The following is a 23,348-nucleotide window of genomic DNA, read 5'->3' on the forward strand; positions in this document are numbered from 1 at the left end:
CTAATTCAGCCAATGGTCACATATATTAGCATGGCACTCAAGCAGTTAAACTACTGCCTTCCATTATGAGTTCCTTGGGTGTAATTAACTTCCAAATATCAACTGTAAGTCCAGCAATGAAATTTGTTCCAAAATGTGAATTTTCTTTGTTTAATTGTTTTTGTTTACAGGTGTCAGTCATTAAGTTACAAAACTTCATCATTTGATGAATTCCCTTTTCCAAGATTTTGTCCTGTGAGATGAACACAAAATTCCAAATTGCCCTTTTTCATTGTTGTATTCTTCTTGTGCTTAAGATTATGGAAATGTTATGTTGAAATTGAGATTCTATGTGACTTTAACAATAGGTAGAGATGGGAATGTTGTTCTCAGTTTATTCAAGCTAATTCTTGGTAACAGTCATATCTAATTCTTGGTAACAGTCATATCTGACAAATTTCATAAAAAACCCTGAAGTTTTAGCACATGATCGTAGTGATTTGGGGAAAGTATTAAAGCAGTCTCCTGGTTTTAATATTTGTGTTTTATTCCAATATGTTGATATTTCACAGTTCTATATTGTTTGTTTTTTCTTGTTGTTGTACAATGTTCTTGATATGGGTTAAGTGTTAGTTTGGCTTCGAAAGGTTCATCACATGATGTACACTGCACAGACATTCCTGGAAATGTTGAGAAAAAAACTAAAGCAATGGTTGTTCAAATAATCTGCACACTGTTCAACCGGCTCATCTAACTCACCCTGAGCATTCTGTAATGTTTCGCACAGTGCAATAAATGAAGAAATGGTATGCACACCTGTTAACCTTAAATCAACGTGGACTGATCAATATCAAAGAAACAGACCAGTCCATCTGAAATTTGGGTATCCAATTTGGAAAATTATAAATTTAAAATTTTGACATTACATTTTAAGGTGTGCATACCAAACATGTATTTCTTGTTTGTTTGACCATGTTTGTTTTTTATGCAATGACTTTAACATCTTTGAAAGATGCACAGAGTTCAAGAAAATAACCTTTTTGGTTGTCACACCTGAAAAATGAGATTCCTTATCTCGTTTAAAGAGGTTTGGCAAACCTTTTGAAGGACGACACCAAACATTATTGGTTTCTTACCTGAGCACGTTTATTAAAGGTGACATCGTGGATTTGTCAGCCAGGATGTGAAAGAATTAATCGTTAATTTATGAATGTTTGTTTGTTAGTTAAACGTCAAGAGGCCTCAGTCTCTCCACAGTTAGAACACTCTAGACTTTCTGTGTTATTTCAGTGAGACATAGAAGCAACAAGGATGCATGGTTTAACATAATGGAGTATCTAACCAGAATATAAGTTTGTCTATGGGATGTTTGGGACATGCGATACATTATTATATATGGGTTTGTATCACTCCGTTATGTTATATGGGTGTGTATCCCTTCATTATACATTGCTTCATATCAGTCCGTTATGTATGGGTTAATATCGTTCTGTTATGTAGAGGTTTGTTTCACTCTGTTATACATGTGTTCATAAAAGGGTTAATATTGTGCCGTACTATATGCGTTAGTATGAGTCCATTGTATATGGGCTTGTATCAGTCCATCATGTATGGATATGGGTTCATTTCACATAGTTATACATAGGTTTGGGCTCACATCAGTCTGTTATAAATGGATTTGGGTTCATTTCCCTCTGTTAAACATGGGTTCGTATCACTCCGTTATACATGGTTTAATATCATTCTGTTATGCAGGGAGATGTATCATTCAGCATATATGGGTTCATATCACTCCATGATGGATGGGTTTAGGTCATGCTGTCCTGTATGGGCTCGTATCACTCCTTTATGTACAGGGTTCATATCACTCCGTTATATATGTAGGTTTGTCTGTTTGGAGTGAAGCAGGCAGTGAATTTGTTACACAGTTCCATGTCTATTTGAGTACTGAAACAAGGGAAAATTTGCACCTTTGTGGGAGCTTTTTCTCTGTCTCCATGGCAGTAATGTCTGCTGCCAAAACTCAGGAATATGCTTTTCTTAGCACTGCAATGACACAGAAAGTTGAGGTGTTGCCACGCCTTATGGAGCGGACGTAAACTGGTTTTGGAAAAAAAGATAAGTAAGAATCAGTATTCTTCAAGCCTATGATTAGTTTCCTGACTGACAAATCCAAGGATCACACCTTTTGTTGAAATCCAAAGAATATTCCAATTTGCTGATTATTTACAAGCAATTTGTCTACTACATCAGATTCAGAAAGCACCTCCACCCTGTGCAACATCTCCTGGCTCCGTATGGCAATACCAGGTTGGTTCGATCTCACACCTCTTCATGGAGCTGGAGAAATTCTCCATCTCTGACAACTATTCTCTTTAGCCTGAAACAAACATTTCAGGTCTTTCTTAATTCAAATTCAGATTCAAAATTTAACTTTAAAAAAATGTTAGGGCTTTTTTAGAAGTGTTCAGAGATTAATTTTAAACAATTGACTCAAGATATTTTGGCCTATTTTGCTAATGTTTTATAAATCCAAATGATTTTGTTGAATCTGACACAATAGTTGAATCTATTTTAGAAATATTTGAAAACTTTTTTGTCTATTTTAAAACAACTTTGGGTATTTACATTTCAATAAATGATTTTGTTCAAATTAAATAAGTGGAACTATATTCAGTGTCAGGACTGAAATGTCATTCAATTAAAAACAGACCCTGCTGAACTTGTGATTAGATTTTATAGAATCATAACAAGAAGTCATTTCACTTAAAATATTCAGTTTTTGTTATTCTCGGCTACCTTGAAATTCAAAATTTAAAAAAAAATTAAATTAAGAAAAACTTGAATTTAGTATTATAACAAGAAGTTGTTATGAAAAACTTTTGTTTTTAAATGAAAAGAATATATCAAAAACCAAGCAAAAAAGGTGTTTTGATCAGAACTTGTTACAAATCAATGACCCTGGATTGAAATTAAGCATTGGTTCTTTCAAATCATGAAATTCTCCATTGCTATAAGTTCTTGCACTCTGTACAGCTACAATATATAACTGAATACTATGACTATTTATTTGTTTGCTTATAATGGAACTTGCTTTGTTTTATCAAGTGGCTCTAGTTTGTATAGTGCTAAAGAAACTGATTTAAGTGAGAATGTTAAGTTTTTGTAGTTGTGAAATGTTTGTGTGCTGCTTAGAAACATAGGTCCATAAATTGCTTATACTTGTGTACAAATACCTGGCATAGCTTCCAGTTTATAAGTTGCTACAGGTCCATGTAGTGTTTGTATTGTATACAGGGAATGTGTTTGGAAAGATATTTGTAATTTGACTATGCCAGATATTTGTTGTTGATCTGATATTATGATTGTTAATGATGGTATTGTATTCATGTACAGGACCACCACCTCCTCTCTCAATTACCCACTCCTCACCAACCCACCCCAATCTAATTCCCCACTCTCCAATCCCAACCCCTTCCCCTGCCCCACCCCTATCCTTGAACATGCCACAGTCTTGGCTAGGTCTCCACTGATATTGTCTTGAGTCACTGTCCATATCCCCAGTTCTGTTGTTCCCAACCCCTTTCCTCGTCCTCCCAATTGCTGCCCCACCCCCTAAGTTGCTGACCATTGCCTTTGTTCAACCTCTACAATGAACAACCAACCTCATTCCCATCCAAAGGTGAAGTAGCAACCACCTTGTGGGTCTGTCTTAACTCCCCATGTGTTGACTCCCCCCACAATATTTAGTGTACCTCCCCAACCTTCCAACATCATGCCAGCTGGTATGGTCCCTCCCACCCCTTCAACTTCCATCAACATCATGCCAACAAGTGTCACTCCCTACCCCCACAACAGCACTCTCTACCCCCACAACAGCACTCTCTACCCCACAACAGCAGTCTACCCCCACAGCAGCAATCCCAACAGCACTCCCTACCCCACAACAGCACTCTATACCCCCACAACAGCACTCCTATACCCCCCACAACAGCACTCCCTACCCCACAACAGCACTCCCTACCCCACAACAGCACTCTCTACCCCCACAACAGCACTCCTACCCCACAACAGCACTCTCTACCCCCACAACAGCACTCCCTACCCCCACAACAGCACTCCCTACCCCCACAACAGCACTCCCAACCTCACAAAAGCACTCCCAACCTCACAACAGCACTCTCTACCCCACAACAGAACCCCCTACCCCTACGACAGCACCCCATCTGGTGTGTTTGTAGAAATGGATATGAAAGCACCTGATTTAGAAAGTAACACCCCAGCACTTACCCTCCGCTTGTATGTAAAGCCAACAATAGACTGCCCAGAGGACTTATTAATAATACGTTGCTGCATTCCGAGCCTGTCCCTCAAATGTATTAATCTCATCGACTGAAATAGATTTATTTACCTGTGTGTAAATTAGAAGTGACAAAATCTAAGGGGATTGTTTTGTTGGAGATGAGTTGAAGCAAGCCGTAATCTTGTCACTGTATCAAATTGGCAGTGCTTCTGTGTCAGCTAGTTCTAAGATGCCTGTTAGCTTCACGCCTTGCACTTTGTGTAAATTACCTAGGGAGACCCATAAGCGAATGTAGTTAATGCTACTTTGTGGAAAACTGTTTATCTTAATTCGGGAGCCTCAGGCGAACATTGAGCTTTGTTGCTCTGGTAATGGGGTCTCGATCAACCAGCCATTGCCACAAATTGTCAAGGCCCAACCAAAAACTGTTTCTCGTTCACACCTTCCAACAATCCATTTATCTTTTCATGGAGGCCCAGTTGTGATAACTTAATTTCAATGGTGCTGTCTCTACTGCCAGTTCTTGTTACAAAGAATCAATTCCCTCGATTCTAAAGGAAGTGGCTATCGGCATGACTAGTAGGCATGCGGTAATCTCCCAACAAGTGCAAACACAACACCTTGTATAGCAGCTGGTCAGTTGGCTTTGATATTGGAGGTCTCTTCCCCCTCCCCTGCCCCTACGTACCATGTAACAACCAACCAGGCATCAACTCACTGCAAATCACCTATACATCGAACTACCATCCATCCTTACACCTACCATCCACTTCCTACCCATCTATAACCCACCTGCCATCCACCTCTACCCACCTACCTGCCATCCACCTCCTACCCATCTACCACCCATCTACCATCCACCTTCCTTCCATCCATCCAACAACCTACCACCTCACATCTATCAACCACCATCCACCCACCCACAACACAACTGTATCCCATCTAACCCCCCACCCCCCCCAGCACGTCCACCAAAAGAAACATCCCCCATCAGACCTACCTACAGTGTAATAACCATCCAACCTGGTATCAACTCACTGCCAACCCACCACCCACCTTCAACTCAACTGTATCCCATCTACCCCTATCCAGCACGTCCACCAAAGGAGACTTCCCCCATCAAACCTCCAGCCTACAGGTCGACACAGCCCTCCACCCATGCCCATTATACTTTATTCCCAAATATTTCCCACATTCAGCTTGTTTCTTGATAACCTGACCTTTCATTTGACTGCAAGCTCATTTTCAGGGTGCCCTTTCTCTATCCCCCAACACTGCCCTCTGTCTATCCTACTGTTTCAAACGGCCCGTGAAGATCCGGGGTAGAATTGGTCTTCAGCAACCCACGCTTGCCACAAAAGGCGACTATGCTTGTCGCAAGAGGCGACTAATTGATCAGGTGGTCAGGCTCGCTGACTTGGTTGACACATGTTATCGGTTCCCAATTGCGCAGATCGATGCTCATGCTGTTGATCACTGGATTGTCTGGTCCAGACTCGATTATTTACAGACCGCCAGCATATAGCTGGAATATTGTTGAGTGCTGGTACAACCTACCCTGGTATGACCCACCCTGCAAGCTCGTTCGTTTACCCTCGTCTGTCTACCCTACTGCTTCCAACCTGAGTATCATGTCATCTCTGTATTCCATTGCTGGTACAACCCATCCTGGTACAACCCACCCTGGTAAAACCCATCCTTGTACAACCCACCCTGGTACAACCCACCCCGGTACAACCCACCCTGGTACAACCCACCCTGGTACAACCCACCCTGGTACAACCCACCCTGGTACAACCCATCCTGGTACAACCCACCCTGGTGTAACCCATTCTGGTACAACCCACCCTGGTACAACCCATTCTGGTACAACCCACACTGGCACAACCCTGGTACAACCTATGCAGTATTGACAGTATAACCCTTCTCCATATTTCCAATCCAAGTCTTCACTGTACACGTTACCCCCAATCCAGCATTACCCATCCAAATGTTGCCCATCTCCAACGTCAGGACACACAGACCATGCCCAGACTCTCATAACAGTTTTGTTTCAGTTCGAGGAAGAACCTCCACCTCTTCCTCCTCCCCACTAACGCCATGTTGATAATTGTCTGTGTTTTCTTGCAGGCGGGTATGTTCACAGAACAGCTGAACTCTGTTTTCCCACAAGTTCAGCCTACCACGCTGATAGCCCCGCAAGCTACCGTGACGGCCGTGCCCCACCCCTCAATGGCGTCTACGCCCGTCCTCGCTAGTCCGGTGTCGCAGGTGAATACCACCACCACCTCAGCACAGCAGAATGCCCCCTGTTCCACGTTGTTTGTAGCTAATTTGGGACAGTTTAGCTCAGAGCAGGAACTCAAAGACTTGTTTAACAGGTGAGGCCACGCTATTTGTAAGATGGATTTGGAACTCAGGCCAAAATTACCGAAAAGGGAACAATGGTTAGAAACAGTGTTAGCTGTAGGTAACAGGAGTGCTACCATTTTCAACAGGTCTTTGGAGTCATGGGAATGAGGTTGAAATCATTTTTGTGGGCGAAATGAAATGTAAAGGTCACAAACAAACAAATCTGACTGCATAGGCTATAAGAACTGAATTGATTTGGGGGAAACCGTGGAATGCTTGTGGTTAAAGACAATGGCCACTGAAAATATATTTGTAAGTTGTTCAACAGGTCTTTTGAGGGATAATGTCCAGCAAGATGTGAGCATTAGACGGCATGGGGACATGTACATCACACTGAAAGTGGTTATGGGATCTAGATCAGTCGTGATCACCAAGCCAATGTCTTTCTACATTCACCTTCATGTAGAACATAGCTGCACATCTTAGATAAAAAAGTCGGTTGAGGGGCACTAGGTGAAACAAGACGTATGTTAAGTTGTTAGGAAACCAGCATGTTTGAACTTGGCAACACGCTCTGTGCATCAACACCCAATCATCTGCTGATGTACATGTATCAGTGTTTCATGACAACTAGTTACAAACCTCAAGTTTCCAACCTGTCCTGAAATTGAGTACCAATTCGCAGCATTTCAAATAATCTTTTGAATATGTTTACGTATGATTTCATAAATCATGTGATTGAATTTTGATAAATCAATAAATGACATGTGAACTGATTTTTGTGTGTACATTTTGGATCCATATTGAGTAAGATATAAAATATAACTTTGAACCAAAATTGTTTGGGGAAGAACTAGCACCAATGGTGGAGGTAACTTGTTGTTTGTGAATTGGTCGTGATGTGTGGAAACTTGTGCTAGTTTTTGTGTTGGCGTACTGTACAGTCTTCGTACCACATTCATACCATTGAATTGTCTGTACAGAACCACTTATTATTTTGAACGTGATTTTTTTATTCCATTGCAATTGACTGACTTGTACTCTTGTGTTTCGACCATGTGTATCACCAGTGAGTACGTGGACATGCATCTCACAGTGTGTTCTATGATTGACTATTTCCTGACAGCAGCATTTCATCCCCTGCCTTGTAATCATCTCAGCTTTAGTTTTACACCACCGTAACAACAAAAATATATTCAATTCTAAAATATTGAAAAACCTTGGTTTTGAAACCATCATTCATTTGACTATTTTTCTTGAACTTAACATGCTCTTTGAGTTTTTGTAAATATTACCAAACTTTTGATGCATAAGTTCATTTTTTTTATTGTTATTGTGGTGTATATCTAAACAAGTAAGTTTCATGCACTGATAGACAAATTATGTCCCTTGATGCACAACTTTAGGAGAGTTACCTCCCTTCTTTCTTGCTTTGCTAACCATACTCTTTGCATTTACATTCGGTATAAAGTTATCAATTTTGTATATTTATCTGGTATCGGTAAATATGGTCACAATTGATCAACTTGTGTACAGAAAGCTTGAAGGTAAGAACTTCAGTAGTCATATTTTAAATTAATTCGAAGTTTAAATTGGATGCAGTTCTTTAGACTTCTTTTTCTAATGACATCCATAGATCTTTATGAAGAACAATATCTGTAATTTGTCTATACATGATCAACTACATCAAATGATGAGTTAACTGTAAAAGTGACTACAGAAAAATCAGTAACTTCTAAATTTGCTCCAGAACTGCAATCCAAGGGAAGCAACTCTCCTACCCAAGGTGTCCACAGTTACCCCCCTTGAAGTGTTTTGCTCTCTCCTGCTGACATTATTTTGCTTTTCTTCTGTTTCAGTTTTGCAGGATTTAGCCGACTGCGTATGCACAATAAAGGAGGATCACCTGTAGCTTTTGTAGAATATCAGGTGTGTTTTATGTTCTGGTTCTATCTGGGGCCATCCGTCCATCCGTCCTTCCAGTGTCCACATCTCCTCAGTTTTGCATGTTAAGACTGCATGTGTGTCTCGAAAAACGTACATGGCCCATCGTTGTTAACCCCTCAGTGTTGGTTTGATCTTTCAGAACGAAATTCTGTGTAATTGGTGCAAGGTGGAAACGTTTCCTGTTAGGCACTGGTAGATAGGAGGGGAGGTTGCTAGTTGTCAACCATGGAAGATAATCTTTTCCAATTTCAGAAACTGCCTTCGTTATTTTGAGGTGAAAAGTGTATTTTCCCTTTCAAATGAGGCACCATATCAATGACCTTGAATATCATTCTTAGCCTGGAAATAATCATTTGCGTTTTCAGAAAGAATATATTGACACATCTGGGAGTGGGGTAGCCTGGTGGTGGAAGCGTTGGTTTGTCTCACCGAAGACTGGGTTTAATTCCCACACAATGTCTCATAATGTGACTGGAAAATGTTAAAAGTGACCAAAACCTGACTCACTCTTGGTGTCCTATCACCAAGTCCTGTCAGGATGCAGTAATGTGCACACTGTGCAGACCAAATTGTGTACAATCAGGTCACTTCAATAACAAACAGACTTGTCTATGAGGTGGTCTTCAAGATGGAAATGTTAATTATTATTAGATGGAGACAGCATTATTTTCACACAGCATCAATTACAATGTCTAGACTTTGGTTGACATTATTAAATAGCATTCACTCTATATGGTGTTATATTATGGGCTCACGTGTCTCAGTCCTGTATAACTTGTTAGCTTGTTGGAAGCCACTATGGAGATCAGATTTGAATTCACACATGCGGTAAACTGTGGTTCTAACGTACAGGAAGGGACCACTATTTTAGTTCTTTTTATCCAGCAGTTCATTATAAGTGTGTTCCTTACAAACCTAGGTGCTGAATTTCATTGATTTACTTATGATGGTTCACAGGTAAGTTGTAGAATCAGAAGGGCAATACCGAGTCTAGATCTGTGTGAGAGTAGATGGTTCACAGGTAAGTTGTAGAATCAGAAGGGTAGAGATCTGTGTGAGAGTAGATGGTTCACAGGCAATATCAGAAGGGTAATACCGAGTCTAGATCTGTGTGAGAGTAGATGGTTCACAGGTAAGTTGTAGAATCAGAAGGGCAATACCGAGTCTAGATCTGTGTGAGAGTAGATGGTTCACAGGTAAGTTGTAGAATCAGAAGGGCAATACCGAGTCTAGATCTGTGTGAGAGTAGATGGTTCACAGGTAAGTTGTAGAATCAGAAGGGCAATACCGAGTCTAGATCTGTGTGAGAGTAGATGGTTCACAGGTAAGTTGTAGAATCAGAAGGGCAATACCGAGTCTAGATCTGTGTGAGAGTAGATGGTTCACAGGTAAGTTGTAGAATCAGAAGGGCAATACCGAGTCTAGATCTGTGTGAGAGTAGATGGTTCACAGGTAAGTTGTAGAATCAGAAGGGTAATACCGAGTCTAGATCTGTGTGAGAGTAGATGGTTCACAGGTAAGTTGTAGAATCAGAAGGGTAATACCGAGTCTAGATCTGTGTGAGAGTAGATGGTTCACAGGTAAGTTGTAGAATCAGAAGGGCAATACCGAAGTCTAGATCTGTGTGAGAGTAGATGGTTCACAGGTAAGTTGTAGAATCAGAAGGGCAATACCGAGTCTAGATCTGTGTGAGAGTAGATGGTTCACAGGTAAGTTGTTGTAGAATCAGAAGGGTAATACCGCAGTCTAGATCTGTGTGAGAGTAGATGGTTCACAGGTAAGTTGTAGAATCAGAAGGGTAATACCGAAGCCTAGATCAGTCTAGATCTGTGTGAGAGTAGATGGTTCACAGGTAAGTTGTAGAATCAGAAGGGTAATACCGAGTCTAGATCTGTGTGAGAGTAGATGGTTCACAGGTAAGTTGTAGAATCAGAAGGGCAATACCGAGTCTAGATCTGTGTGAGAGTAGATGGTTCACAGGTAAGTTGTAGAATCAGAAGGGTAATATCGAGTCTAGATCTGTGTGAGAGTAGAGAAAAATGCTGACATTAGAGTCTGATTAAAGTCTTATGTCTGCTACAGCTGATAAGTGTGGGAGGACACACAATCTGTCATGTGACCCAACCTAACCACTCTGTGCCAAAAATCTGCTGGGGCGGTGGGATAGCCTAGTGGTTAAAGCGTTCGCTTGTCCCCCCGAAGACCCGGGTTCAATTCCCCACATGGGTACAATAATGCGAAGCCCATTTCTGGTGTCCCCGCCGTGATATTGCTGGAATATCACTAAAGGCGGCGTAAAACCAAACTCACTCACTCATAAATCTCCTTTTTGGAAGAGTTGCCTACCTTGCGTATGACCCATGAGGATTCTGGTTAGAGTTGGTCAAGTAAAGTCAGCAACCTATCGTTGTCATCAGAGGTGATCAGGCCTTGGGTGAGGTCATCTTATCCCAATTGCTCAGATCTATGCTCATGCTGTTGATCACTGGATTGTCTGGTCCAGACTTGATTATTTACAGACTGCTCCTGCATAGCAGGAATACTGTTACGTGCTGTCTTAAACAACAATAAAACCAAACCTTACACAAGCCAGGAATCTGTCATTTGGAGTTTGAATCCTGTACTAGTGACCAATGCCCTTGTGTCACCACCGAGGGGGCGGTGGGGTAGCCTAGTGGTTAAAGCGTTGGCTCGTCACGCCATAGACCCGGGTTCGAATCTCACATGGGTACAATGTGTGAAGCCCATTTCTGGTGTCCCCCGGCGTGATGTTGCTGGAATATTGCTAAAAGCGGCGTAAAACCAAACTCAGTCAGTCAGTCAGTGTCACCACCGAGAGATAGGAAGGTATTGATATGTATACCCCAGCTCTTTGTGATGTATTGGTGACAATACCCTCGTGTCACCACTGAGAGATAGGAAGGTATTGATGCGTATACCCCAGCTCTTGGTGATGTACTGGTGACCAATGCCCTCATGTCACCACCTAGAGTTGGAGGGTATTGATGCGTATATCCCAGCTGTTGGTGATGTACTGGTGACCAATGCCCTCATCACCACCGAGAGATAGGAAGGTATTGATGCGTATACCCCAGCTGTTGGTGATGTACTGTTGACCAATGCCCTAGTGTCACCACAGAGAGATAGGAAGGTATTGATGCGTATATCCCAGCTGTTGGTGATGTACTGTTGACCAATACCCTTGTGTCACCACCTAGAGATGGGAAGGTATTGATGCGTATACCCCAGCTGTTGGTGATGTACTGGTGACCAATGCCCTCATGTCACCACCGAGAGATAGGAAGGTATTGATGTGTATATCCCAGCTGTTGGTGATCAATACCCTCATGTCACCACCTAGAGTTGGAAGGTATTGATGCGTATACCCCAGCTGTTGGTGATGTACTGGTGACCAATGCCCTCATGTCACCACCTAGAGATAGGAAGGTATTGATGTGTATACCCCAGCTCTTGGTGATGTACTGGTGACCAGTGCCCTCATCTCACCACCTAGAGATGGGAAGGTATTGATGCTTATACCCCAGGTTTTCGTGAGGTACTGGTGACCAATACCCTTGTGTAACCACCTAGAGATAGGAAGGTATTGATGTGTATACCCCAGCTGTTGGTGATGTACTGGTGACCAATGCCCCCGTGTCACCACCGGAGGATAATCAGTAAGTGATACATCTGCCATCTGTGGACATTTTGTGGAGACAATGCCAGAGTTTTGGGACCAGGTAATTTTTGGAATAACACAGGACATTGATCAGTATACCTTTCAACATGTGCTAAGGATACATATTGGACTAAAGACTATTGGGTCCTAATCAATGTTGAGTGGTATCATTGCCAGTGTTTGAGTATAGTTTCCATTGAAAGGTGAAAATATAGGTGAGATAATCCCAATTGCCGTGGCCACCAGACAAAGTTTTCATCTCCATCCTTCGCAGTGCTGGAGGATAATTACTGTAACCATTTCAAATGACATTGTTAGGGCTGTGTCAAGACTGTTAGCAAGTGACATGGAGGTTCCCTTCCAACATAAACTTCAGATTTATTATCATTTTGTAAACTTTCAAATGAAAGGCAATAACATGTTCAGTTTGAGCAGACATTAAGGGAAGATAATATTGAAGGGAGATAATTTTAAAGGGAGGTAATTTGAAGGGGAGACAACTAACATATTGTTTTGTTTCAGGATGTTGCTCAGGCCTCAATGGCAATGAATCGCCTTCAAGGCTTTGTTTTGCTCTCTTCTGACCGAGGAGGACTTCGTATTGAATATGCAAAGAACAAAATGGGGGAAGTGGTGAGTGGAGTTTAGTCCTTGATCCAACAAGTAAGGATAATTATATTATTCTCCTTCAGGGCCCTGTCTGCTTAGTCACCAGCCCAGCACCAGCATGACCAAGCTTTCAGTTAGTTGCCGAGTCTGTGGTGTAAAATTCAGCTTTAGGGCCTTGTGTATCTCATTCAGGCCCTTCACATGCATGGTACACTATCAGCTAGATTGAAATGTAAATATGTATTTTGTGATGCATAGATGTTGATGGATTAATGCTATTTCTAACACATCAAGGCAAATAATTATTAAGTGTCGATATCAGTGATGATTTAAGTCTCAATAAGTCACATATTCGGTAAATATCGTACAAATTGGTGCCTTTCACTGACATAGTCTCATGCTTAAAGATGTAACCTCTGAACACGTCACTTCACTTCCTGCTTTGGCACCAGAGTCACTGCAACAGCAGCATCTATAGTCACTTTCTCACAACACTGACCACAATACAGATCTGTGGGGCCACAATCAGGACCAAAGTTCTGTGGACAAGTCAAAAGTTGTTGACAATCTACTTCCATCCTGAAATTCAATCTTTGAGGTAGAAACATCATCACTATGATCGTGTTTGCGGGATTTGTGTCCACAGATCTACTTGGTTCAAGAGTGCTTTGATCACAAACTATTCTCCACACAACTGACACGATTCCATTTTTTTCTTGTTTTAAAGGGTTCAGAAATTTGAGGAGTTGACGGAGTAAGACTACAGGTTGTTGTTATGAACCAAAAGCTTATAACTAGTTTCCTTTAACACCAGTTTGCAGTTTCTTTCATCCAGTTTGACCTAGTGCCGACTAGTTCTCAGGAAATCAGTTTTCCTACCCTTTTAAAGCTCAAGTGTGCTGGAATGGTGTATATTAACCTGTGTTGTTGATTTCAAGATAATGGACTACATCATCCCCGACATTCACTAACCCCAAGATCCACGATAAAACAGTTCCTCAGTGTGTTGCTCTTGAAGTGTATTCACAAACAATGTTGACAACCACGCAGCTCAGGGGTGGTGGGGTAGCCTAGTGGTTAAAGCATCTGCTTGTCACACCAAACACCCGGGTTCAATTCCCCACAGGGGTACAATGTATGATTCCATTTCTGGTGTCCCCTGGCCTGATATTGCTAACAGCAGCGTAAAACTAAACTAACTCACTCCTCGTAGTTCATCCTCCTGTTCATCATTACATTATGTCATTAGACATCAGGATTCTCATTCTCGAAGGGCAAGTAATGGGAGTTTTTTGTTAGTGCTTCATTTCTCCATTTAGTGTCATTTTTATCATATCTTTTACACTATTTTAGATTTTACCCTAGAGCATTAGATTTGTGGTGTTAGTTTACCTGGCCTTTAGGACAATAAGAAAATATTTTCACCAGCTTCTTTGAAGATGTGTTGGGGCACGTGGGGGTTGTGACCTGTGGCAAGGGGCTTGTGTTTAAGAAAGAAAAAGTTGTGTTCAGGCAACGAGTTCTGTATTGCGATGAGAGGGTTGTGTTGAGATGGGGGTGGGGGTTTGGGTGTTTCTGTTGAAGCAAGGGAGGGGGTTTGTTTGAACAAAAGGGGTTGCTTTAATGCAAGGGGAGCTTGTACTGAATCAGCAAGGGGTGATTGGCTGTGACACGTATCACACAGAAGACATGTTTGTGAATATGCTTTTCTCAAATTTCTGTTCATACATTTTCTGGTACCACAGCACCTTTGATGTTTATTGTCATACCCCTTTTTTTTGTGGAAACGGTTTATTATTTGACTGCTTCAAAGCCAAATTAGTGCTAGAAATATTACATTAAGTGACCACATTCTCTTTCATGGGACGAGGGATGTCGGTGGAAGTGTGTACTGAGTTCAGTTCCCACACTGGTCAATATGGCGAGAACATTCCTCGGTTCTCTGCCACAATATTGCTTAAAATTGCTGAAGGTGTCCAGCCTGACCGACGCTTGTCATGATAAAGTTTAATAAGCTTATAGTTGCATCAGTCATGGTATAGTTTTAATGGTCCTAGCATATAGTTTGATTGGAAATAGTGTTTGAATTAACTGTTAATGGGCAGGAATACTGAAGGTTCTAACCAACGCTTCTAGTTAGTTCGTACACGTGGTGAAATATGACGGAGCTTGATTACAGATTAGGCAGAAGAACTTTCCATAAGTTTTTAGGCTTGATTTATTTGATTACATATGTAATATTTTCAAGGCTGCCAAATTTGGTGTTAATCTGTACAACTTTAAAGAAAGATTTACTAGTATTTCAATTTGAAAAATAAAATAAAAATAGGTTATATATTCTGAATATTTTACACCTATACTGTTCATCAAAATTCATTTTAAACAGTAGTGTACTAAAATTAGTAAAACAGTTCATATGTGAATAGAAATTATGATCTTGTATTTAATTAAATGTTTCCTTCTTTTTCAGGGTAAAAAGGATGACTTCAACATTCTACAGTCCCCAGTTTCCATGGCGACAGCATTTTGAAGCACTATAGTTACCATGGTTACTGGAGTCGACTGTGTTTTGTGATATCAACCAATCATAACTTTTTAATCATGGTATCCTAGGCAACAAAATTTCTGCAGATGATTGTGTTTTGTGAGCTCTGATGCAAATGAGTGACAGTATAGTGTAGGAAGTTGTATTTCTGATTTGTATAATCTGACCAATGTGTTTTTTGAAATCCAGTTACTGTTTTGTTTCTTTTTTGTAAAGTTAAAATGAAACGATGGATGTTTCCTCATTGTTTCCTGTTTCCGTGTGTGTTGTCCATGTTTGTTGATGCTAGATAGTAGATTGTTTCATAGGCAAATAGCACTGGCGCCATTGTTACCATTTTACCCTGCTGGTAATGTCTTGGTAAACAGTATTCTTGGACACAAGTTTGGAACAGTAGAATTTCTCGACCCATTCAGCTGTGTGTTATTTATTTGTGTAAACTATCTGAAAAATACAGATAGATAAATATATTTTGAAACATTTGATGATCTGGTCCAATAATTTCCTAATGCAGCTGAAGAATCGCAGATAAATGTGAAATATGGTTGATCTGAGTAAAATAGTCAAGATGATTGTTTTGATTGGTCATGAAACCATTAACGATATTTCCAGTAATCCAGCAGGGAATGGCGCCAGACAAGTGTCCAATATATGTGCATGTGCATTGTCGGCTGGGTTTAGGATCGTTCAACTCGACTAAGTCTCCGTCCAAATTCCCTTGTACATATCTACTTGGATGTTATCATTATGCCAACATCGAGAAAAATAAACTAATGGCCACTCTTTCTCCACGCGCCGGCCCTGTCTTTCCCTCGATACCGACAGCGACTTCAGCAGGATGGAAACGCGATTTTCACGACCATCTTTCCCGACCTTAAAGTGTGGTATTGTCATCTGTGCATGAATGCTGCCGAAAAAAAACACTCGATGTCCCTTGTCCTTGTTTTGTCGACGTGCCTATTGTTTAGGTGTGGTGAATACGCGCGGCGCGAGCATTAAATGCCGGAGGTGAATTTGTCATCGACTTTGCATTATGGGTAATGTATATTGGACGACTGAGAGTTCAACTGCCCTTTGACCTTTGACCTTTTATGGTGCGCATACTCAGGGCAGACAATTCTGTGTGCTTGTTCCGACTTTTGATGCATAAATGTGAATGATATATATATATATATATATATATTGTGTAGATAAAGGACCAATGTGGGAGACATCCTTTCCTGTGGTTCCCCGATAACATTTTCCACAAAACAGATCATATAGACGTTTTTATACTGTTGCCATTTATGCATGTGAAGAAATTAAGTAAATTAGTCCGTAGAGGTTAGAGACAAATTTGACATGTTTGTAATTCTGGCTACCGAGTCAACCTAATTAGTGCCCGGGGGCATTGAACAGTCAGAAGACGAAGGTCCTAGCTGCCGTCAGGGATGAGGGTGTTTTTTCCCCATCAAAGAACCGTAGAGTTCAGATTGGCATGTTGTGGCTCCTATGGTAACTGTTCAGGGCTTTACCTTAACCGAAAGTAATCAGTATCTCGGACAGGACTGGCTGAAACGTTTCATAATCTGAAATGATGTTGATGGGAAGAAGAATAAATTATGGATATCAAAATTGTGACATTGGTAATATCCTACACAAATTATTGTGATGAAAACCGAAACAGAAGACGGAATGCTATCTGTCAATCATATTTTACAGACTAGATACAATTTGTAATTGTTAGCTATGAATGCATGAATGTGTCTTCGGATGTATATTTTCATTTCTGCTCAGAGTTACTTGTCAGATGTTTACTGATAATTCATCTCTATTTAGTTACTGATTATCGACCTCTATGATCTACACAGGTATCTAACCCACATCAGATAAAGTTCAGCAGTCGGCAGCGACTCCTATGTTCATGAAATAATATGGAAATACATTAGGGTCAAAGTTCTGGTTAACCAGGAGGAATATCACAAGAGATGACGGAACTCGTACAGTAGTCACGGCAATGGTAGGTATTGTCCCAGGGTCTAGTTATGTTGATTTCAGTATTGTTTTTCTCTAACAACGATTGGTCCTTTTTCTATGTCCTTGAGTGATCTTACATTGCAATTCCCATTCTAAATGATCGAATTTGTTACCTAGCAGGCCAATAGTTGGCCGATAAATTGTCGTCATTCCATGTCTCTGTATCATGGTGTTACATGTGGTGTCGAGAAATCCTGTTTACAAATCAAAATATTACCAAATAAGGACCTAATGATACAACGTTTACTCGCTGATACAAAGGTGTTGTGATACATATGCATCGAACAGTTGATATTCATTCAAATATGGCATTATGTTTGTTGGAAATTGACAACTTGAGTGAAATCTAAAGGAACCGTGCCTTTGTATCACGATACATTGTATATTGCAACCATGATACCTGTTTTGCATCCCAAGTATCGTTGTATCGTGAAATAGTCATAACAGAAATCCAGAATGTATTTATGACAAATCCATATCAAATATGACCTGTGTTGCAGGGATGTGTTCAAGGCCGTGAGAATATTAATCCAATGTTTCTCATACATGTGTTCCTATCAAATATGCCACACTGGGTTGGGTATTTGAGTGGAGGAAACATTTTCTTCTTCTCGACTACAGAATCATACTCCACAAAGTTCATTGTTTTTATTTATTGTACATTTGTACACTGGTTAATTTTCACACTTTTCACTCTCTAAAACACAAAGAAGTCAAAAGATGGGTTACTTGGGTAATGGGCATAAAACTTTTCTGATTTCAAGTTTCTTTCCGAAGGTGACATTTGATTTATTGATTTTTTCCTAAAGTGTCATGTCTTTGACGAGAAACATTTCGTTGATACTCAACAGCCTTTACAAACTGTGTTGGTCTATTTATTGCAATACTGTGTTTCTGAATGCAGAAAATCCATCAAATATACAAACTATGTATTTATCGATATTTAATACCCCTAACTTATTGTTAGTTTGAGCTGGTTTGTTGTTGATGTGGCTGTAGCAGCTGGTCCGCCTTACTGTTATGTAGTGAACGTGATGCTATAGCTGCCGAGATTAACTGTGGGTAGAGAAACTGGTCATGCTTTAGTTGTTGATAATGGTGGTTTAGTGTGGAGTTGCCAACCATGAGGACATGGTGGTAGAAAATGAACATACTGTCCTGAAAACTGATATTTTCGTATTGTGAGGGAATTATGTAAGATTTGGGTTTGTGAATAACCAACATTCAGCTTCATTTCAGTGAAATAATTGAAAAACATCTCTTATGTAAAACAAGATGAAAGATATGTAGCACAAAGTCATAAACTTTATTGAAATATTGTTCTGAATCTGAAAAGTTTGATAAATGTTGGTTATGTCAGTTCCCATGGAAACAATAAAACAAAACAAAGCACAAATGCTATTTTCTTCACAACTAATGGTTTCAGCTGTGAGATTTAGAAACAAGGTGGCCATGTTTTCATGCTGGAGACTGTCTCAGTGTTTTACTAACACTAGTTGTCCTACATGTAGTCTCTCTATACTGCCAGGGAATCCAGGGTATGCGGGCAGTGGAATGGGAAAATAGTCCTCATTCAGTCCTTCACATGTATTTCATTGTAAATTGGACTTAAAGTCATCATACCAGTAAATTATCCTCACTCAGAAAAAAACTAACTCATCATTTCTACATTTTGCGATAGTGTGCTTTGTTGGTAGTATGTGATGAATTCCGCGGTTCATTTATATATTGTTGATTTTTCTCGTACAGTGTATTTATCATGTTTGATTATTTATCTATTTATATCTAGGGGTATATAAATAGACCATCTGTGCTCATGTAGAAAGTAGACTTTTGTAATCTTTGTTAACCCCTTCTGTTGCGTTTCCACGGAGATGTGATACAAAGGGTTAATTATATGGAACGAACAAGATATGGACGTCGCTTGCAGTATGATATTGTTTCTATTAAGCCTTTAAAAGGAGTTATTATGAGCCTATGAAATTCTATTCCTTGTTTGACATTGTGTGATAAGCCTATCAACGGAAAGCCTCAATGATCTTGCAGATAGTTAATGTGTAAAGGTCATTGTTTGTTTATCTGTCATGTTCTGTAAACAATGATTTGTATATTTGCATGTGAATGTTAAAGAAAATCTTTGTGAGGGTTTCACTTACCAACGAGTGTACAGTACGTAACATTCCAGCCAATCAGAGAACGGCATTTTGTAGGTCAGGGCGTAGGGGTCATCTTGCCCATCTACATGCTCGATCAAGTTGTAGTGATGTGCCCCAATGTAGCTCCCTTATATTGAGGGGTTACATGGTGTAGCTGCCTTATATTGAGGGGTTACATGGTGTAGCTGCCTTATATTGAGGGGTTACATGGTGTAGCTGCCTTATATTGAGGGGTTACATGGTGTAGCTGCCTTATATTGAGGGGTTACATGGTGTAGCTGCCTTATATTGAGGGGTTACATGGTGTAGCTGCCTTATATTGAGGGGTTATATGGTGTAGCTGCCTTATATTGAGGGGTTATATGGTGTAGCTGCCTTATATTGAGGGGTTATATGGTGTAGCTGCCTTATATTGAGGGGTTACATGGTGTAGCTGCCTTATATTGAGGGGTTAGATGGTGTAGCTGCCTTATATTGAGGGGTTACATGGTGTATCTGCCTTATATTGAGGAGTTACATGGTGTAGCTGCCTTATATCCAAGAGCTATATAGTGTAGCTATCTTTTGTGAGGAGATACATGTGTGTAGCTGCAATACATGGAGGGCTACATAGCATACCTGTATTTTATGACTTGCACACGTGTATCTGCCTTTTACAGAGGCCTTCATGAGTGTGGTTGCCTTATACTGAGGAGCTACATGAATGCAGCTGCCTTATGTTGAAGAGCTACACGAATGCAGCTGTCTTATACTGAGGAGCTACACAAATGTAGCTGTCTTATATTGAGGAGCTACATGTATGTAGCTGCCTTATATTGAGGAGCTACACGAATGTAGCTGTCTTATATTGAGGAGCTACATTGTTGGCACACAACATAGATAATCATACCTGTGGGGAACATGCAATGATGTAACTACAACTGTATCCCAGCTTGTGATGTTTCATACAGTGTTGGAATTACAACATTATATAGTACAATAATTTTGTTCTGAAAGTAAAATGGCGATGTGCCTGACCAAACTTGGTGGTTGCAACTTGGGGTGTCATGATACATCAAGATTAGCGTGAATGTATTCTGTATCGATGTGAGTCGAAAAACTGCTTGAAGTATTTATTTGCTCCTCTTTCAATGCCCTCCCATGATGTTATCATTCAAATATTTTATAATGGGTTTTTCTAAGTTTTATTACTGAAAATAGCCATTACAAACATGTTCTACAGATTACTTTTCACTTTGAACCAGCTCTGAAATATTGATGGTCAAAAGTTTCCATTTCAATTTGACGTAAATATGAGTATCGATTTGACGTAAATATGCGTATCGATTTGACGTAAATATGCGTATCAATTTGACGTAGATATGCGTATCAATTTGACGTAAATATGCGTATCAATTTGATGTAAATATGCGTATCAATTTGACATAAGTATGAGTATCGCGATATTAATCGTATCATGACTTGTGTATTGTGATACAGACCTTGCTGTGACATTTCCCCCCAAGTTCCCAACACGTGGACAGATTCCGTTATTTGGGTACCCGAAGACCACCAGTCCAATCATTGCTTGTTCACCACTTACCAGGTCCTCCTCGCCAAGGCTGTGTGCTTTAGATGTGGGACTGTATGGTCTTCGAGTAATTCATGTTTAATCAACTGTTTGCATGACAATGACTTCAATAATAATCAAAATACGGTTTACATGTACAACTTAGACAGGGATCCTAGTTGACTTTGTGTAGATAGATATGTTTAATTACCATCAAAACTTTTGCCTTCATTCTCCCATGTCATATATGCTTAACCCTTTACCTGAACATCATGTCCTTTCTCTGTTTTTCATTCTCCTTGTGATCAAAGGTAGATGTGTTCTCCCCGTATCAGCATACAATCTGACTTTTAGAGCTGACCATCAAAATTATCTTGAAATCAAACTAAAATTGATCTCAAAGTTCCGCATTCAAAGATGGACGGAATTGTTCAAAATTAATTTCAAATGAGTTAAAGTAGATAAAAAACATAAAATGTATTTGAAATTATTAGTGTTCACCTTTGACCAGGATCAGCTGTAGAGGTTGAATTTATTACGAAAGGTGTTGTCAGTGTGATTAGACATTTTTCATGAACAGTGTTTTTGGGGGAGATTTGTGTAAATTGTGTCAAGTTTTGTTTATTGGTATCAAGCATAAAAGTGCATGAGTTGTTCCCCTTGATTTGACAAATTCTCCATGTTTTTCAAAATATGAAATTGTTCTATGTCCATGTTAAATGTATGATCCGGATGAGAGATACAAATTTTGTCATTTATTGAAATAAATTGTATTTTTCCATGTAAAGAATCTTGGTTGAGAACTCCAATGCATTTCATAACGAAATCAACAAACGGTTGTGACATTTAAATACTCATTTACCTCCAGGTTAGAAACCTGCAAGTGCATGCGTACCCATTTGAGTTTCAATTACCTGTCAAATTTGATTTTAAATGGAAATAACCCAATTTCCTCTGCTTGTATGAACGCCTGATTTCAAAGCTAAACTCAAATGCAAATTAATTTTTGTCCAAAAATTCCAATCCGATTTGACCTTTGGTAGACCTGTTTCTGTTACATTACTGGTAGGGGCAATTCTGTACATGACTGTCGCTCCCAAACCAACTATTTTGTTGTGCAATGGACATGTTTTTGCTCAAACCTCAGAGTTCATTAGGGATCATGTGACTGTGTCGCCATGGAGATACTTTGCATAATATTACTACATTACTTGAGTTCCACTGTGTAAATAGTTCGGTATAGTTCCCACCTGAAAGCCAGTATTTAGTTTCTTGCTGTTAGTTTTCATTCTTTAGTTCATGCTAGTTCATGACAGTTTAGTTCGATACATTTATGATTATTTATCTTTTGTTTCCATTTTTTTGCAATTTGTTAATTTGAACACTGCAGTGGGGATGCAATCACTGCTTTTTCATCTTTCTCTCACAATGTACATAGACAGCACAAGTTAATATTTGGGGGAAACCGACCATCGAAAGGTGTCTTCTCTTAAGTTCATCAGACATTTGTCTGCTCTCTAACCAGCATCTCCAAAGGACACAAAGGATTGTTTACAAATATATGTATCCAATCCTTTGTTGGTTTTCCTTGATGAATCATTTAGTAAACATTTAACAATTTCAGTGTTATTCGAGGCAATATCCCGATTTTATGATTTTGATTTCTGGGATGTTTGTGGTGAGAGCTGACCAGTCGTGGTTGATGACTTTCCTAGTCTGATGAACATTGGAGATGGGGCCGACAGCTACAACCTGTGATGTATATAGTTCGCAGAAATGGGATGACACAGTCACATGATTGCTGTAGATTTTGGTTTTTAAGAATAGCTAGTTTGGTGGACTATTTTTATCCTGAAGTTATCGTTCTATACATTGAATAAAGGTGAATTCCTGAAATATTACTTGTGGATTTGTTATTTGTGTTTCGTCCAACTTGGCAGTCATTGTTGCAGTTCAATACACATTCACACCACAGACAGCAGTATTTCAGCCATGATGCTGATCAGCTACCAGGGCTCCAACAGATGTGAGTGAGAACAGATGTATATTACAGACCAAGTCAATGTGCACTGGATATTCTTGTAGCTACTGCCCTACCAGGTACCCACATACTGCTTGGTGAACAGAAGCATATTACAGACCAAGTCAATGTGCACTGGATATTCTTGTAGCTACTGCCCTACCAGGTACCCACATACTGCTTGGTGAACAGA

General features: G+C 40.0%; 1 protein-coding gene across 9 annotated transcripts in view; it reads left to right on the plus strand.

Moving 5' to 3' along the window:
* Nucleotides 1-23,036, plus strand: part of LOC124257957 (protein couch potato-like) — a 194,104-nt gene extending 171,068 nt beyond the window's left edge. For 5 of the 9 annotated variants that reach the window (XM_046692021.1, XM_046692027.1, XM_046692022.1 and 2 more), the window contains 5 exons: nt 2,233-2,289; nt 6,413-6,663; nt 8,494-8,563; nt 12,783-12,893; nt 15,340-23,036. In XM_046692021.1, coding sequence (XP_046547977.1) covers nt 2,233-2,289; nt 6,413-6,663; nt 8,494-8,563; nt 12,783-12,893; nt 15,340-15,399 — 549 coding nt within the window. In that variant the 3' untranslated portion in view covers nt 15,400-23,036. Of the gene's footprint in view, nt 1-2,232; nt 2,290-6,412; nt 6,664-8,493; nt 8,564-12,782; nt 12,924-13,596; nt 13,624-15,339 lie in introns of all 9 variants that reach the window. The other 4 variants (XM_046692028.1, XM_046692029.1, XM_046692024.1 and 1 more) reach the window with 3 other exon arrangements.
* The last annotated feature ends 312 nt before the right edge of the window (nt 23,037-23,348 follow it).

Source organism: Haliotis rubra, unplaced genomic scaffold, assembly GCF_003918875.1.
Source record: "Haliotis rubra isolate DU_JTF1 unplaced genomic scaffold, ASM391887v1 Scf678, whole genome shotgun sequence".
Lineage (NCBI taxonomy): Eukaryota > Metazoa > Mollusca > Gastropoda > Lepetellida > Haliotidae > Haliotis > Haliotis rubra.